The 19,065-nt window shown below is 45.3% G+C and overlaps 1 protein-coding gene across 1 annotated transcript; it reads left to right on the top strand.

The window, feature by feature from the left end:
• The first annotated feature begins 576 nt into the window (after positions 1–576).
• On the top strand, positions 577–18,756 carry LOC142443525 (uncharacterized). Its single transcript, XM_075544861.1, has 4 exons — positions 577–711; positions 12,766–12,892; positions 15,226–15,403; positions 15,719–18,756. The coding sequence occupies exons 1-4, from the start codon at positions 709–711 to the stop codon at positions 16,929–16,931; spliced, it is 1,521 nt and encodes a 506-aa protein (XP_075400976.1). The 5' UTR covers positions 577–708; the 3' UTR covers positions 16,932–18,756.
• Positions 18,757–19,065: the final 309 nt, after the last annotated feature.

Below are 19,065 nucleotides of genomic sequence, written 5' to 3'. Positions count from 1 at the left end.
GTGACCTAGCTTCCAGCCTCACAGCAACACACAAGCCTCCACAGTAAGGCAGCTGACAGACAAGTGGTGGCAAGACGGCATTATGTGGATTGTTTTGCGGCTCACGATGGAGCCAGAGAACCAGCTGCTGCCTCAACAAATTGCTTTGGTTTCAGGCAGCAACTCAGGGTTCAAACCTAGCTGAGAGGACATGCACTAAAGGATCCTGAGTTTCCTGACCCAAAGTTCCAAATTAGGGGGTGAGGGAGAGGCAGTCACTGTATCATTGGTCATCACAAGTTCTGCTTACTTCAAAGGCTGGGCACCCACGGCTGTTCTGGGAGGTGCGGGTTTGCTCCTCCTAAAACGCTTCTAACTGTTCCCAGTGCTCATCCATCACGCAAAGGCCAGGAGCCACTGGAAGATGCCTAGGCCGGCAGAACAAGGGTTAAATGCACAGAGAAGGGGGCGGGGCTTAGACGAAAGCCCGCCCCGCGACGCTAGGCTCCAGTTTCCCTCATTCAACTGGTCAAGAGCATCGTCCAATCAGCATCGCCGAGGGCGGGACCACTAACCCTGTCCAATCAGGAGTCGGGGCGGGAGGACGGTTCTTAAACCTGCTCTGAGGTCTCCGCTGGGCGCCTCCTGGGTTTGCCAAGGTCCCGTCCGCGTTCTTCCGCGGGTCCTGTTCCCGCCGAGAGGACCCCCGTCCACCCGGCGAAGCCCGGCATGGTGAGCGCGGGCGGGGGACGAGGAGGGCGAGGGCGGCCGTTGGAGCCCGCCGGCAGCGTCCGCGCGCCCAGCCCGCCGGGAGAGCGCTCTGCGAGCGGCGCCGCGCCGAACCCAGCCGCGCTCTCCTCACGGTCCGCGCGGTCGGGGCGCTGAGGGCGCGCGCGGGCCCGGGCAAGGGGCGCGCCGAGGGAACAACCGCTCCTCCGCGTCCGCAGGGTCTCCTCACGCGGGACGGACGAAGTCAGGACTGTTTGTGAGGGAAAGGTGTTCACTCGGAGGGGAGGGCACCGCGACTGAGGACAGACAGACGCGCAGACAGCGCCCACTGGACAACCTAAGAGTGTCACCGGCCGCCAGGGACGAGGGTCCGCGGGTTGGAGAGGTGGTGGCGGGCGGCTGCGCGACCTTCAGTCACCAGACAAGGCTTTTCGCCACTGGGGCCCCAAGAAAAACAGTCCGGGCCGTCAAGTGGCTTCGACCCTGCGACGCTGCAGGACGTAGGAGAACTGCCCTGGGGGTCCTGCCAGAGTCCGTCCGTCCGTCCTCACGGGCTCCGAAAGCCTCAGGTCTCTCCTGCGTGTGCAGCGGCGGGGGTTCGAATGGCTGACCTTGCGGTTAGCAGCCCAGCGCCTCATCCGCAGCGCCACCAGGGCCGTAAACAGAGCAGCAGCGTGTCCCTGCGGAACAGCGTCGCGGGGACGCGGTGGGGCCGGGGACACGGTCGTGCTGCGGGACATTCAAACCAGCCCTTCTCTGCGGGCGCCACCTTCCCTCTGCCTCAGACAGCCTTCCCCAGATGGCCCCAGACCGCGACCCCTGCAGGGTCTGTCTCACAGAGACACACACACTGTCTCACACAGAGACATTCTCTCTCTCTCTCTCTCTCTCTCTCTCTCTCTCTCTCTCTCTCTCTCTCTCTCTCTCCTCTCGTGTGTTTGCTAAGGAGCCCACTCTAGTGTTCTTAGAGTGGGACGTGAGTTCAGAATAAAAAATTTACTCGCCCCCCAAAAATAGTGTACCCAAAATGGAGTCCGAACAAAATGGAGTCGGATTCAAAGTCGTGTCAGCCATCTTTGTTGAGCTAAGGTTTTCAGGGTGGATGGTGCTCACGGGCGACCCCCCGGGACGCTAACTGCAGCACCGTGGGTGGGGGGATGGCGGCAGTCCCAGGCAGTAAGGGTGTTTTCACTGGGAAGTTAAAGCCATCCGTTCTTGGCTCCAGGAACTGGAGGGAGGGCATCCCGCAGGGTCCTGCCTGCTTCAAGAGGATTCGGGGGTTGCTGGCATCTGGGCGGTACATAGGGAACATTCCTGAAGCAAGCCCCTCAGGTTAGCACACTCAGGTTAGCACACTAAGGTTAGCACGCAGAGAGCGGAAATAATTAACCTGAAGGCATGTTTGCTCTGCTGGGTGGGGTCTGGTGGACAGGCTCTGTGTCCCCATGGGGTTCAGATTCCTTTGCAGATTTGCAGGTTCCTTTAAATTTTACTTGGCAAGTCAGTGTTGCCAGTTTTATGCTCCTTTTACTGGTCTGTTAACTCCCCTTTTGGGGCTGACTCTGCTACTCTGAGGCTCAGTGGGGGCTGCTGTGGGGGAATGTCCTTAAAATGGAATTGGATTGGTAGGGGGTGTGGGGGAGAGGGGAGGGGCTTGTGTCTTAGGGGCCAGGGAAGAAGGGTAAGATCACAAGTAGGCGCACGCCTAAAGTGAAATGGATGGAGAAAAGAATTGTAAGTGTTCATAGACCTCACTTCCACTCGCCTTTTAAGGAGCGGAGCTTGTGACTGTGGTTCTGCCTAGAAATTCTTCACATGGGTTCATGCCCCACATTGCCTAGGAGTGTGGCCTGGGCAGCTTTTGAAAGTATTTTTGATGCAGATTTCAGAGAATATCCTGGGTGGCTGCATTTTGTCCTCCCTCTGTGGTTGGCTGCAGAATGCGTTGGATTAACTCCTTATTGTGACCCACATCAATTGATCGCTTTTAGGGTTATTTTTTTAATAACAACGGCTCAGCGTCTATTTCCTGTTAGTCTGTGGCGGCAGTTTCGTTAGTGGACATTCTCAAAATGCCTGGAAGGCCGAGCAGGGTTCTGTTTAGTTGGCGTACACATAGCTAACAGGAGGGTAATAGTTTACTGAGGTGCGTTTTCAAAAGAGGGACAGTATCTTCCAGGTCTCTGAAGCCATACAGAGTGCCTTACCACAAGTAGAGAAACAAACGTGTATGAGGTTAAGGGCTGGGCTGCTAACCAATGATTGGGGGTTCCAACCATTATTGGGACTCTATATCATTAGACTTAGCTGATGTCTTCTCTAATGGACACAAGAAACCCGTGTGGGGCAGATTCTCGGTCCTTGGGCTTGGTCTGGATGGAATCACCATGGGGAAACATAGAAATGACCTGGGAGGGGAGGGGAAGGAGTTATTGTTTAGGAAGCAGACAATGTACAAAGGATCCAGGTGATAGTGCCCAACATGATTAATGTAATTGATGTATCTAACTGGTACACAGGGAAAATGTGAAACTGTGATGTCATAATTTTACAAGTTAGTAAATTAAAAGGGGAAGCAGGAAAAAAAAAGAGTAGCTGATGCCAAGGGTTGAAGCCGCAAGAAAATGTTTTGGAAATAATGACAACGTATGTACAAATGCATTTGATACAATTGATGTATGGATTGTGGTAAGAGCCCCTGATAAAATGACTTGTTAGAAACAAACAAATAAATGGTGAAAATGGTGCCATAGAAAGTCCCAGCTTGCCTCTGTCCTGGAGTACAGGCCAGGCTGAAAGTGAAAACCAGTGAGGTGAGAGGTCTTTGAGGGGTACGACTGGGGAAGCAGGTGCATCACCTGTGTAGGCATCAGAGGCCTGAGGGAGGGGACTCCAAACTGTCCACCCTTGAGCCTGCAAAGGAGGTACGGGAAGGACCAGTCAGCAGTGGCTGTCGCTAGAAGAACAACCCCCAAGGAGCTGCCCATGCTGGGAGAAATAGTGGTCTGGGCAAGGCCATGTGGGTGTGCTTGGGCGCTGCCCCCTCTGTGGGCTGTAACTTGTTGCTTTGTAATTTCCACTATGAGTAAGGAGTGCTAGGGCAATAGCGGGTATTGAACTGCTAACTGGAAGGTGGGCATTCACACCTACCAGCCAGTCTATGGGAGAAAGGTGAGCGAGTCTGCTCCCGTCAAGGTGTGCAGCCTCTGAAAGCCTACCTAGGGCTAGTAAGGGATCCGAATGTTTCCATGCTCTGCATGCAGTTGCCAGGAGGGACGAGCCCTGGGAGAAGGACATCATCTTGGTAAGTAGAGGCGCTGCGAAGCTGAGGGAAGCTTTCAACCAGATGGACTGATACAGTGGCTGCCACAAGGGCTCAAGTTTAGGAACAGTGGTGGCGAAGGAGCAGGACTGGGCAGTGTTTCCTTCTGTTGTGCTGAGGGTTGCTCGGGTTTGGAACTGACTCAGTGGCATCCACCACCACCATGGGTCAGAACTGACGGGATGGCACTGTGCTGGGTGTGTGAGAGTTGAGGTGAGTCCGAACTAACCTGATGCCAGTGAGCAGAGTGTGAGGTGGGGATTCAGAGAGTCATTTGTAGTTGGAGGACGTCTGCAAAGGTCAGAGGGAGACTCCGTTGATTCTGACTCTTGTTGACCTATCAAAGGGGTGTTGATACACTGGTTCCTAGTTTGGGATGAGGTTCTGTTCAGACAACACGCTGTAAGTCTGTCCTGGTGTAACTCATGTTATAGCAAAGGAAACAGAAAAACAAACAACCTAAGAATGTGATTTCAAAGTAGACCAAAGACCTATTAAGGGTTTCCAGGATGATTTGAATCGGGAACTTCATGGCACACGGAAAAGGAGTGAAGCCAGAGTGTAAGACAAAATACCCACCCAGCACATCGACAAGGCACAGGGCCTATCATGCTTAGAAGGTGGAGACAAGCTGCCTCACCCTGAGTCAGTGAGGGCACTAAAGATGCTGACAGCTGGATCTGCAGACGGTGACAGGACAGTGTCGGTATAGAGCTTGTTCTGAAATCGGCCAGCCAACAGGAGTGCTAGATTGTGAACCTCTTGGAGAATGTGCGGTGCAAGCGTTTCTAAAGGAGGTTCGTCTGAGTGCTATTTTCACATGGCAAAAAAGGCAAGGTGAAAGTAACTGGTTTGTGTGCTTGTTAAGTGCCTTGGAGTTGGTTCTGAGCCTGTGCTCAGCAGAATAAAACACGGTGTGGTCCTGTGCCGCCCTCACAGTTGCTGCTGTGCCTGAACCTTTGATGCAGCCATTGTGTCAATCTGTCTTGTCCAAGGTCTTCCTCTTTTTCTCTGACCTTCCACTTTACCAAGCATGATGTCCTCCGGGGACCGGTCTCCTGACAGTATGTCCAAGTGTGTAAGATGAAGTCTTGTCATCAAAGGGCTCTGAGTAGCGCTGCGGCCATGCTTCTCCTGAGTCAGGCTTGTTTGTCCTTTTGGCGGTCCCTTCCACTGTAATGGTTCTGTACAGCAACATTTTCTGAGAACTTCCTGTGTAAGGGGTTGCAAGTAATGATTTGTAACCGAACCCCCTCTGGGAGCAAACTAGGGTATTCTGCATCTATGTGATTATAGAGGGAAGATTTCCTCCATTAGCAGAAGCAAGAATGGAATTCAACTCCAGACCCTAAATTGATCATTTTGCTTAAGCCAGGGACTTCATCTTAAATGCTCTTGATAAGTTGAATACCTCCTATCTGCTCACTCCACCCTCCATTATTGCTGGCTTTATTATTTGTATCTTAATAAAGCCTATCTCTTTTTCTTTGGGGGTTGGAAATATAGATAAATGTACGTATATATTTCAGTCCCTTGTTGTTATTACTAGATGCTATCGAGTCCAACTCCTGCCTCAGCGGGATCCCAGGCACCACAGACTGAAACATGCATTCCCTGTGTTTCAGCCAGCTGCCGAACCCACTGTGTGAATCCATCTCATACCCAAATACCTGTTGTTGTTAGGTGCTGTTGAGTCTGCTCTGACTCATAGACACACTATGCACAACAGAGTGGAACACACCGGGTCCTGTGCCATCCTCATGCTGTTACAGTCACTGGGTCAAATCCATCTCATCAATAATCTTCCTCTCTTTTGCTGCCCCTCTACTGTACCAAACATGATGTCCTTCTCTGGGGACTGCTCTCTCCAGATCACATGTCCAAATACATGAGAAGCCTCACCCTCTTTGCCTCTCAGGAGCATTCTGACCATCCCTCTTCCAAGACAATCTGTGTCCTCTTTGGGCAGTCTGGGGTATTTTCAGCATGTTTTGCCAGCACTGTCATTCAGAGACATCGATTCTTCATTGGTCTTCCTACATGCATACTTTATGAAGTCTCTTTATCTGACATTTTACACTTAGGACAGTGGTAAAAGATGTATCCTACTATTTTACTAATGGCATATGACTGGCAGTTAATTAATACCCAAGTGCTGGGAGAAAGGAATGCTGGCTGTGATGGGGAAGGTCATGTGCCAACTGCTCTGGGCCATGATTCTTAGTGGCTTGGCAGTTATGTAATGAAGTGCTTTCCCATCTGACCCATCTGATCGATGATGTGGTTATCCTCCGCTTTCCATGTAATAACCTGCTCTTTGGAACCTAATCTTGTAGAGATGAGGAGAGGATGTCCTGCTTAGTAGGATTGTGCCATGTGTACGATCCACATTGGTGGAGGGGATTTACCTGGAGTTGCTTAGGGACTCAGGCACAGTCACTGATGCAAACAAACTGCTAAGACGGTTGAGACTGTAACAGACACAAAGGTAGGAGACATTGTTAAGTAGTGTTCTCTGGGGAGGAGTTGACTTTATATAATTTCGTTGAGATAGGACTTCTCTCCCAGGGATTCTTGCCGGACGTGAACTCGATAAAAGGCAGGTGAGTTCTTTGGTTAATTGCATACTTGGGATGGTCTAGGGGTGGCTCTGGGGGCCTTTTGAACTTGACAAGATAAATTCTAACTGATAAGGGTTTCAGGAAGAAGTTGGCATAAAGCAGTGGACCTGAAAGCGTAAAGTAGGTGAACCATCATGGTTTCCAGGCTTATTTTCCCGATTATCTGCTTTTATAGTGTTTACTTCCTTTTAAAATATCTTTAAAAACAACCTTTAATTGAGAATTAGGTAAAAACTTACAAACCTGATCATATTTACATTCTGATCCAGCTCATCATTTGCAAGCCTGTCCATGTGCCGCTACCCTGTTCCTGTTCCCATTCCTCCTCTTGCCTAATGTTCTCAATGTTGTGATTAGGGAAATGCTGCCCTTTGGGTCTTAACTGGTTGATTATTCAAGCATGGTGAATTCCATTCCAGATCTGAAGGGCCAGGGCCATAGTCAAGGGGTTCCCACCAGTGTCTGTCTAAACAGTCAGCCTGGTCTCTCCAGTGATTTCCGGTTGTGTTGGTACTGGTAGGCAGGCACCATCTACCTTTGGTGTACAGTTGTAGAGACTGATGTATGACTACGAGACTAATTATTTCCTTGTGTCTTTGAATCTTCATCGCTCTTCTTTCCTCTGGATGAGGGGAGCCAATAGTTAACACCTGTATCACCTGGTCATGAGGTCAGTCCCTACTCACCAAATTTGCATGCAGAACATGGTCTTTGTGAACTATGTTGACTTGATGTCCCCTGAGGTTATGATCCAGATTTCCCAGGCCCAGTGAGTTCTTTTAAAAATGCTTGTAGGGCCCCCTTCCCATACCTGCCCCACTGTGATTAGCCCTCAGGGACTGGAGCCGGCGGGGTGGGGGGTGGTGGTGAGGGGGACACCCAACGAACTTGATTGTAAATAAAAAAACAAAGTCAATCTCTTACATACTTAAAAAAAAAAAGTGCCTGTAGGGTTTAAGCAGCACTCCCACCTTGGGATCTGATGTAGGTGGGATTGGTATTTTTTCTTTGAATTTCTAGATTTATTATTTTTTTATTATCCCTAATGCTTTTTCATCATTGATGCTCTTTATTTGATGATGTGGAATCCTGTACTATTCTTCTAGAGCAGTGGTTCTCAAACTTCCTAATGCCGTGACCCTATAATACAATTCCTCATGTTTTGGTCACTCCCCAGCCAAAATATTATTTTCAGTGCTACTTCATAACTGTAATGTTGCTACTGTTATGAATCAGATGACCCTTATGAAAGGATCGTTCAATCCCCCAAAAGGATCTCTACCCACAGGTTGAGAACCTCTGTTAAAAAGGGATTAACTCACTGGGGAAGGTTTTTTCTTCTCTATTGAAATATCCTTTGGTTCCATTAGGGTTAAAACATAATCAAATATCATCAAATTAATTCCAACTTACAGTGTTCTCTATAGACCAGAATATAATTGCCCCTTTGGTTTTCTATGACTTTAAATCTTTTTAGGAGCAGACAGCCTCATCTGACTCTTAAGGAGCGACTGGTGGGAATGAACTGCTGACCATACTGTTAGCAGCTAACTCATAACCTACTATGACACCAGGGAAACTCCCGCTCGGGTCCGGTTTGGCATTTAGTTACGGATGTCATGGGCCCTGTTGGCCTGGAGTTACGACCCGAGTAGCATAGTGGGTTAAACACTAGCTGGCTAGCCAGGAAGTCATTGGTTCAAGAACATTAGCCACTCTGAGGCAGACACATAGGCAATTTGCTTCTGTAATGTTAAAACGGCCTCCAAAATCATATGGAGCAGTTCCACTTTGCCCTGTAGGGTCTATGAATCCACTGAATGGCAGTGGGTTTGGGTACCGGCTGTTCAGTTCTCCAAGAGCTAACTGTTCTTTTCCTACCATGTGTCACATGTTGCCAGTCCCAGGACCCTGGCCTGGGCTTCTGTTAGCATGGCCGGCCCAGGGAGGGGACTGTGTCTCTGATTCTGCTGCATCTGAGGGAGCAGACCGGGCTCTGTGATTCTGCTGCATTCAGAGACTTACTCAAATAGAGCAGCAATGAAAATGTACCTTGTGTTTGCGATGTCTGGACATTGCGGCTCCAGTTCTTGATGTCTGAGAAGAAAAACAGTATCTTAGCAAGTGAACATCTCTTGCCAGCATTTTTTTTAAATTGTGAATTGGGTGCAGGTTTATAGAAAAAATTAGTTTTCTTTCCAATGTTTCTCTAAGATTATTTTGTCCAACTTTATCCTATCCTGGAATCTGTCCAAATCTGTAAAACAATGACTTTAAAAAAATTAAATCATTTTATTGGGGGTTTTACAACTCTTATCACAATCCACAAATACATCTTATCACAATCCACACATACATGTCAAGTACTTTTGTACATTTGTTTCCCTCATCATTCTCAAAACATTTGCTTTCTACCTGAGCCCCAAGTATTTGCTCTTCATTTCCCCCTCCCCTATCGCCTACCCCGTTAACCCTTGATAATTTATAAATTATCATTATTTTGTCATATCTTACACTTCCGACGTCTCCGTTCACCCACTTCTCCACTGTCCAAAAGCCATGACCTTCAATGAGGTAATTACTCAGTATGTATTCAGTCTCTGGTAGCATTTATCTTCCCAAGGTATCTCATTGCCTTAATAATTATCTCCCCAGGGGTGAAATGCTTAGAGCATTCATCAGCAGCAAGGGGAGCAAAGCAATGAAGACCCTGGGGAATACCAAAAAGAGACTTTGGGGCCATGGCGTGGCACCCCACCAGACTGAACTAGAAAACACCCCAAAAAGTCAACATACAGATCTGGAACTATTTATAAGCTTTTTTGTTTTGTCAGTTTTTTAATTGTTGTTGTTTTGTTTGCTATTGTTGCTTGGTTTTGCTCTCTTGTTTTGTGCTTATTTGTGAGGGTAAACCAGCCCCTAGCACATCATCACGGGTCTGGTAGGCGCAATTGTACAGGCACATAAGTAAAGAGTATAGTAACATAGAGAGCATGAGAGATAGAAGAGAGATTGAAATAATGGGGTCAGCCACATTTCAGGGTAGCATGCTCACCTCAGCCCTGCTTGGTGGTCCATGTGGAGAGAGAGGGAGGGGAAGGAGGGCAAGGGGAAAGGGAGCAGGGGAGAGAGGAAAGGGGGAACCGACAAGAGTCCAAGAGGGGGGAAGCCCAAGAGAGAGCTCTTTCTGCTAACCCAGGCCTATATACCTTTGTGGGGTGTGCAAGCCCCCTAATTATAGGTGAGGACCTATGTCACAGGAAGGGGCTGCACTCTAGGTAATACAGCAATGGGAGGGGGTGGTCTAGGGGTACACACGCAATAGGAAGAGGAGGGATTGGGGGTACACATGTGGCAAGATGGGCGGATCCTAGATTCAGGATGTCAGCCTAACTTTGGCTGCCACTGAGCAGGTTTGACCTGTTCCCTGGCTCAACTATAGAGACCACCATATCAGTAGGGTGTGAACTCCACCTATAGGAACTAAATCCATGACTACAAGCCTTTAGGGAGAACTAACATCAGTGAGCAGGTCCTACCTTGGTGGGACCAGACAGTTGTCTGGCTACTGACTGCCTTTAGGGAAGTTGTCTCTAAGCATCTGACCTCCCCATATGATAGCAAATAGCCTCTAATGTTTGACATGTCTTTGGGGGAGACAAAGCTTGGGAAAAATCTCTTTATACTCCCACACTTATTATTACCTCTGAATGTTTATATAGATAAGATAGGAGTGATACAAATCTGGAGGAGAAAACAAAGGGACTGCCGTTTCTGTGGGAACCTGGGAGAGGGGGAGGCTGGAGAAAGGAATTAGGTGTTCACAAACTCAGGAACAAGGGAACAACATGTGATCTAAAATCGATGGTGAGGTGGGTGTAGGAGGTCTGGTAGGGCTTGATAAAAGAATGTTACGGAATTACTGATTTGGCTGAACATGATAGTGTGAAAAGAGAAAAGGAAACAGGAAAGAAGTAGGAAGCAAACGGCATTTATAAAGATCTAAATACAGCATGTACTTATGTATGTATGTATGTATGTATATATGTATGTATATATATATATATAAAATGATAGGAAAATAGATTTATGTACATGTATTTATATGTTAAGTGTTAAGGGAGTAGACAGACATTGAGCCTCTACTCTAGCACTCCCTCAATGCAAGAACACTTTGTTCTAATAACCTGGCATTCCATGATGCTCACCTTCCTGACATGATTGCTGAAGACAAAATGGATGCATAAGCAAATGTGGTGAAGAAAGCTGAGGGTGTCTGGCTTATCAAATTTTATAGTATCTGGGATTTAAAGGCTTGAAGATAAATGAGCAGTCATTAACCGAGAAGTAACAAAGTCCACATGGAAGAAGCATACCAGCCAGCCTGTGTGATCATGATGTGTCAATAGGATCAGGTATCAGGCATCAAAGACTCAGAACAAAAATTTTTATCAGTGTGGATGAGGGGGCATATGGAGTGGAGACCTAAAGGCCATCTGTAGACAATTGAGTATCCCCTTGTTCACAAAGAAGGGAAGATCCAGTCAAGGTGCAGTATAGCACCAATGAAACATACAACTTTCCTCTATTTCTTTTTTAAAAACATTTTATTAGGGATTCATATAATTCTTATCACAGTCCATACATACATCAATTGTATAAAGCACATCTGTACATTCTTTGCCCTAATAACTTTCAAAGCATTTGCTCTCCACTTAAGCCCTTTGCATCAAGTCCTCTTTTTTCCCCCTCCTTCCCCGCTCCTCCTCCCTCATGAGCCCTTGATAATTTATAAATTATTATTTTGTCATATCTTGCCCTGTCTGGTGTCTTCCTTCACCCTCTTTTCTGTTGTCCGTCCCCCAGGGAGGAGGTCACATGTAGATCCTTATAATCAGTTCCCTCTTTCCAACCCACTCACCCTCTACCCTCCCAGTATCGCCCCTCACATCCTTGGTCCTGAAGGTATCATTCGCCCTGAATTCTCTGTGCCTCCAGCTCCTATCTGCACCGGTGTACATCCTCTGCTCTATCCAGACTTGCAATGTAGAATTCGGATAATGGTAGTGGGTGGGTGGGGGGGAAGCATTTAGGAACTGGAGGAAAGCTGTATTCTTCATCGGTGCTACGTCGCACCCTGACTGACTCATCTCCTCCCCTAGACCCCTCTGTGAGGGGATCTCCAGTGGCCGACAAATGGGTTTTGGGTCTCCACTCTGCACTTCCCCCTTCATTCACTATGGTAAGATTTTTTTTCTGATGATGCCTTATACCTGAACTCTTAGACACCTTGTGATTGCACAGGCTGGTGTGCTTCTTCCATGTGGGCTTTGTTGCTTCTGAGCTAGATGGCCACTTGTTCACCTTCAAGCCTTTAAGACCCCAGATACTATCTTTTGATAGCCAGGCACCATCAGCTTTCTTCGCCACATTTGCTTATGCACCTGTTTGTCCTCGGCGATCATATCATGGAGGCGTGCACCCAATTATATGATTTTTTGTTCTTTAATGCTTTCTCCCCTCCACTATCATGACCCCAACTCTACTTTACAAATCTGACTAGACCAGGGCATGTACACAAGTACAGATGAGAGATGCAAACACAGGGAATCCAGGACAGATAACCCCTCAGGATCAATAATGAGATTATCGATACCAGGAGGGTAAGGGGAAGGTGGTAGGAGAAAGGGGGAAGTGATCACAACGATCTACATATAACCCCTTCCCAGGAAGGTGAAGAACAGAAAAGTGGGTGAAAGGAGACTTCAGTCAGTGTAAGACATGAAAAAATAAAAATTTATAAATTATCAAGGGTTCATGTGGGAGGGAGTAGGAAAAAATAAGGAGCCAATGCCAAGGCTCGAGTGGAAAGAAAATGTTTTGAAAGTGATGGCAACAAATGTGCTTGACATAATGGATGTATGTATGGATTGTGATAAAAGCTGTATGAGCCCCTAATTATATATATATATTATATGTATATATATATATATATATCCCATAAGAGTGTGGTTCAGAATCCTGTGACTTGAGCCCAACCTCTCATGCTGGCTGCATCCCTCTTCCTCCCGCAAACACTGATACCTTACTGAAACAATATGTGCTATCTTTTAGGGCTCGGTGGTCTTTGAGGATGTCACTGTGAGCTTCACTCAAGAAGAGTGGGCATTGCTGAGTGCTACTCAGAAGAATCTCTACAAAGATGTCATGCTGGAAACCTTCTGGAACTTGGAATCAGTCGGTGAGGATGGCATCGTTTCTTCACTTAGTCTTTTTTGGAACAGATATATCTTCCACATGGTCCTTTTTGGATTTGGGCTGAGATATAACAATGTGTTAGAGGAAGACTTATAACTCTATTTCCCATGAAATAGTTTTATATTAAACTGACTTTTGAATTCTCTTGGTTATAAAAGCTCCCAAAATTTATAGATTTAGGCATCAATTCTGGAGAACAAAGGAGCTTTGTGGCTTTGAGCCCTGTGAGAGTTATATACTAATGTAATTCAAACACACTGACTTATTTTCTTATTTTGCTGCAGTCGAACCTCCTCATATCCCCCTTCAGCTCCCACTCGATTGAAAGTGCTAGTTCATCTCCTGGAAATATTTTGTTGTCCTTCATAGTCCTCCCCAAACATAAGCTTTATCACATTAACACAATAGCAGCTGTGCAGTTCTCTGCCTTCTCCCAGTGGGGCTGGGCACAATGGAAAGAGTCATCTGGGACTCCAGGAAAGCAATAATCTTTAGGATTAAAGAGGGTTTTTAATACTGTGATCATAATTAGGTATAGAAATTAGAAGACTCAATTCGTATTTGAGAAGGATGACTAATTTGGAGGATAAGGGTTTTCAAAGATGTCTAGCAAAATGTACTTTGCAGTTTAACTTTTTCTTCCTTTCCACTTTTCCTTTATTCTCCTATTTTCTTTGTGAGAGGAAGACTTGCCTTTTTACAAAATAGCATTTGGGCATATGTGTTGCTTTTCCCTCCCGACATTGCTTTTATGCTAATACCCTATTTCTATAAACACCAGCGCCCATCATTTAGGAAGTATAAGTAGATGGAGTCTGTGGTTGGTGCGAACTGCTAATGTTCTTGGAATCTAAAGGAGAGATTAGAGCTTTAGATCTATCCAGAAGTAGATCCTTTGAAGAACATCTTAGTACTCTAATACGTAAAGGAGCAAGCATTTTTCAGGTTTTAGGATGACAACTGCAAGGGACACCAACGCCAGTTGTTGCAACAGACTTCACAAGGACAGTGGTGAGCAGTCATCTGAGGTGCAATGATTGCTCTCTCCTAGTTTGGAGCTTCTGAATGATGAAAATCGAGAGATACATGAAAACAGTCCGTATAGTGGATCAGGCAAGCATCAGTGACCAAAACCCGGAGGCCCGAAAATATTGCTCACCTACTAGTAAAGTATTGGGTAAAATGAAAAAATATGGACGAAAACTCAAAATCATAAAGAGGCCAGACTTACTTGTGAGTAAGAGACTGCTGGGCTAGGATCCCAAAGACTCTGGCTCTTTGTCACCCTTCATGCTTGGAACTGAACTTGCTTCCATGGTTCAATATGTACCCAAATAATAGGTCTTTAAAAAAAACAAACCCAACAATAATAGTGAGGTACACACACCATAGAATAGCCAACCATTTAAGAACAAAGGACAGCGTTTACCTGAGGACAAAGTTCAGGCTTATGAAAGTAGGAGGAGTGAAAACAGAGCCGCAAAGATTCCTTGCGAAGTGTCATTATAGGGATTATGATGAGATGAAATAAAATGTACATGAATTTTCAAATGTGAAACTGATGATCTGGTAAAACTTTGTCTAATGCACAGTAAGTTTATTTTAAAAAGCAGTCCTTGGCTGGCCACCCTATGGATGACAGTTCCATACCATAGGTCAGTCCTACAGCAAAGGACTTCTTAGTGAATGGACTGCCATGTTGATCCTTTCCCACACCTGTTTTGGGCAAAGCCCCCTGTCTTCCTTTGCTTACTTGTTCCGCGTTACTTGAAAAAATTGTTTAGTCTAGAATGTACACTGGTACAGGTAAGAGCTGGAAGCACAGGGAATCCAGTACAGATAAACCCCTCAGGACGAATGGTGAGAGTGGTGATACCAGGAGGGTGGAGCGAAGGTGGGGTAGAAAGGGGGAACCGATTACAAGGATCTATATATAACCTCTCTGGAGGTTGGACAACAGAAAGGTGGGTGGAGGGACACATCGGATGGTGTAAGATATGACAAAATAATAATGACTTGTAAATTATCAAGGGTTCATGAGGTAGGGGAAATTGGGGAGGGAAAGAAAAAATGAGGAACTGTTGTCAAGGGCTCAAGTGGAAAGCAAAGCTTTTGAGAATGATGATGGCAACAAATGTACAAATGAGCTTGACACAATGAATGTGTGTATGGATTGTGATGGGCATTATATGAACCCCCGATAAAGTGATTTTTTTCAAATTGGTTAGCATTCTGCCTCCATATATGAAAAGGAATCCAAAATGACCTTTTTTGTCCCCTTTTTCACAAACTATATTGTAGTATCCATTTTTACAGATAACTGTGTTCAGACTGAAACCAGTGGATCAAATCCCCAGCAAGACATTTTTGGGAATGAAATATCTGATGAGAAAATAAAAAGTTTCCTATGTTACAATTCCTTGTTTGATTTGGAAGGAAAAGGGAAACTTAAGTACATTCAAGATCATCCTGACATCCAGAAGCATCATTCGAAGTGAGTAATATCTCCTTACCCAGTATATACTATCTAGAAGAGAAAGAGAAAGTGAATCCTCGCTAAATGACATACTCACAATTTTCACAAGAGTATAGTTTCATACATATGATGTAGACCTGCAGGGTCTGAACTATGTGTAAGATACAAGTAGTGATCAGGAAACCCATAAGAAACAGTGTTTGGGTAATTACTTTAATCAAGGTCTCAGTCAAGTTATCTTGTGATTTCACTCTGAGACAGCATAGTAAACATACCCATACACTGGCAATAGGAACTATGTGGTCATACTAATCGTTCTCTTCTTATGTTTAGGGGACATGAGAGTGGTCACGGAGATCAGGAGAGCCCTGCGTGTGAAGTATGTGGGAAAACTTTTATGCATTCCTCGTCTCTTAAGCTACATTTAAGACAACACAGTCAAGAGAAACTCTACGAATGTAAGGAATGTGAGAACTCCTTCGGTTGTTATTCCTCCCTTCATGGACTTGAGAAAACACATGGTGAACAGAAAACTTATGAATGTAAGCAGTGTGGCCAGGAGTTCATCTGTTCCAAATCCTTTGAAACACATGTGAAAGTGCACAGTGAAGAGAAACCAAATGAATGTAAGCAGTGTGGCAAGGTCTTCGCTTGTCCAAAATATTTTCAAAAGCATGTGAAAATGCACAATGGAGAGAAACCTTATGAATGTAAACAATGTGGGAAGGCATTCATGGTTCTCTCATACCTTGAAAGCCATATAAGATCTCACACTGGTGAGAAACCTTTTGAGTGTAAACAATGTGGGAAAACATTCAATTGGCCAAACTCTTTACAAGCACATATGAAAACACACTCTGATGAGAAGTCCTATGAGTGTAACCAATGTGGGAAAATGTTTATGTATTCCTCCTCACTGAAACTACATTTAAGACGGCATAGTGGTGTGAAGCCCTATGAATGTAAAGAGTGTGGCAAGGCCTTCAGTTGTCCCACTTACTTCCGAGAACATGTGCGGATGCACACTGGCGAGAAGCCCTATGAATGCAAGTACTGTTGGCGAGCCTTCACCTTTTACTCATCCCGTCAAGAGCACGAGAGGACGCACACTGGAGAGAAACCCTATATATGTAAGCGGTGTGGAAAAGCCTTTACTTGTTACTCTGCCCTTCATGGACACGAGAAAACACACAGTGAACAGAAACCTTATGAATGCAAGCACTGTGGCAAAGGTTTCAGATGTCCCAAATACTTTCGGCAACATGTCAACATGCACACTGGGGAGAAACCCTATGAATGTAAGGAATGTGGGAAAGTCTACAGTATGCCTGCAAACCTTCGGCAACATATGATAACACACAGTGGCAAGAGACCTTATGAATGTCAACAATGTGGGAAAAACTTTAGTTGGTCTACCTCTTTGCGATTACATATGAAAACACACTGTGATGAGAAGCCTTATGAATGTAAGGAATGTGGGAAAGCCTACAAGTGTCTCGTATCCCTTAAAGGACATATGAAAAAACACATTGTGGAAAAACTTTGACTAGAAGGCATATTGAAAAGCCTTCTTTCACACTAAAAGCCTTGTAAAACACACTGCACAAAACCTTTGTAATGTGGGAAGCCCTTCTGGTATTGCTGTTTATTTATTGTACTCATAGAAAGTATCAAGTTATTTATTGCCTTTATACACACCTCACCCTTCTTATAAATCACTTCTGTACTAATTTATAGTTTGTTTCTAGTGTAAACAAGTAGTGTCTCTGAAGAACGGACTGAGAATTTACTTCCCCAAAACTCAACCATTAAAATGTCTACAGAGGTCTACTCTAACACACGTGGATCTCTCTGAGCCAGAGTCAACTCAGGAACAGTGGGTTTGGTTTTCATGCGTTTCAGGTTTACCTCCTATTTTGTTATATAAAGCTTTGTTGTGCATATATATAAAGCTTGTTTCTTTGTATTACTTTATCTTTTGGATCTAAAAGTTTTGTTTTAGTATGAACATTATATTTTATATGAAGAGCTCATTTCTTTTATGTGCTCTCTTGGGTTGAGGAGGTTCCAGCACAGTTACCCCAGGTCCAACGAATATTCATGTGGGACTCCTGAAACATTTTTCTTGGTGACCTTAGATTTCCCTTGCTATCTCTGGGATGGCTTATTTTAAGTATAGTGAATGGCCAAACAGGCCAATCCCCCAGGTATCAGGGGAAGCCAACCCCTAATGCATCATTACCGGTCCGGTAGGAGCAATTGTACAGCGATAATAAGTAAAGATCATAGTAAAGTTATAGAGAGCATGAGAGATAGAAGAGAAGTATTGAAATAATTGGAGTCAGACACAATTCATGGTAGCATGCATGCTCATCCCCGCTTGGTGGTCCACGTGGAGGGAGAGAGAGATTTTAATGCTATCCCAGGCTTTTTATATTCCCTGGGGACATGCAAGCCCCTAATTACAGGTGAGGACATATGTCACAGGAAGAGGCTGTGCTATAGGTAATACAGTAATGAGAGGGGGTGGTCTAGGGAAATACGTGCAATAGGAAAAGGAGGGATTGGGGATAAACATGTGACAAGATGGGCTGATCATAGGTTTAGGATGGCAGCTTAACTTTGACCTGTTTTCTGGATCTCCATAGGATCCATTATCAGTAGGGTGTAAACCCCATCTACAGGAACCAAATAGATGACTGCAGGCGGCGTCCATTGTCATTAACAGCAGGGAGTGGGGCCTATTGCAGTCTGGCATCTGATCGCCCTCAGGGAGGATGCCTGTGAGCATCTGACCTCCCCCCACAAGTCCCCCTTTTGTTTTATATATAAAATTCAAAAGTCACATGGGCGACATGGTTATTTTCTATACATTAAAGACTGTCAAGGCAAAACTTCATGATCCAATTAATATAGCCAAAAATTCAGGCTTAATAGAAACATTTTGAATCCAGGCTTGGAAGATAAAGTCCCCCTATGTCCATCTGTTATTGGAAAAAGGTATGAGAGAGATTGGATTCAGCGATGTGAAGAAATAGAGCCAAATAGGAATGTCTGCTTCTATAGTTAAAGCTGCCGGCCACACAGCAACCAGCTATGTGCTTGTAAGAGACAACCTCATATCAGCACCATATAGGAAGGTAAAGTGAGGAACAATGTCATGAGAATGTGATTAGGACTTACCTACAACTCACAAGGGTGGAGGTCCCCCTCTACCACTAGAAACCTAGCCTCCCAGGCTCCTTTGCGAGAGAATGAAGGATTCGTCCTTAAACATTCTTTTCCCAGTGGAGGGTGAGTGGGTTGGAAAGGGGGAACTGATTACAAGGATCCACATGTGACCTCTTCCCTGGGAGAGGGACAGCAGAGAAGGGGGGAAGGGAGACCCCGGGTAGGGCAAGATATGACAAAATAACGAGGTATAAATTACCAAGGGCATATGAGGGAGGGGGGAAAGGGGAGGGAGGGGGAAAAAAAAAAAAAGAGGACCTGATGCAAGGAGCTTAAGTGGAGAGCAAATCCCTTGAGAATGATTGGGGCAGGGAATGTATGGATGTGCTTTATACAATTGATGTATGTATATGTATGAACTGTGAAAAGAATTGTATCAGACCCAATAAATTGTTAAAATAAAAAAAAAATTGTCGACAAAAAAAAAAAAAAATTCTTTTCCCGTTCTC

The sequence above is a fragment of the Tenrec ecaudatus genome, chromosome 1, assembly GCF_050624435.1.
Source record: "Tenrec ecaudatus isolate mTenEca1 chromosome 1, mTenEca1.hap1, whole genome shotgun sequence".
NCBI lineage: Eukaryota > Metazoa > Chordata > Mammalia > Afrosoricida > Tenrecidae > Tenrec > Tenrec ecaudatus.
Note: the sequence above shows the minus strand (reverse complement) of the source record. Positions and strands in the feature narration are given on the sequence as shown.

Excerpts from the sequence above, each read along its gene's own strand:
- LOC142443525 (XM_075544861.1), top strand. Across the intron at positions 12,893-15,225 it reads CTGGAACTTGGAATCAGTCG|ATAACTGTGTTCAGACTGAA; the intron begins GTGAGGATGGCA and ends CCATTTTTACAG. Across the intron at positions 15,404-15,718 it reads ATCCAGAAGCATCATTCGAA|GGGACATGAGAGTGGTCACG; the intron begins GTGAGTAATATC and ends TCTTATGTTTAG.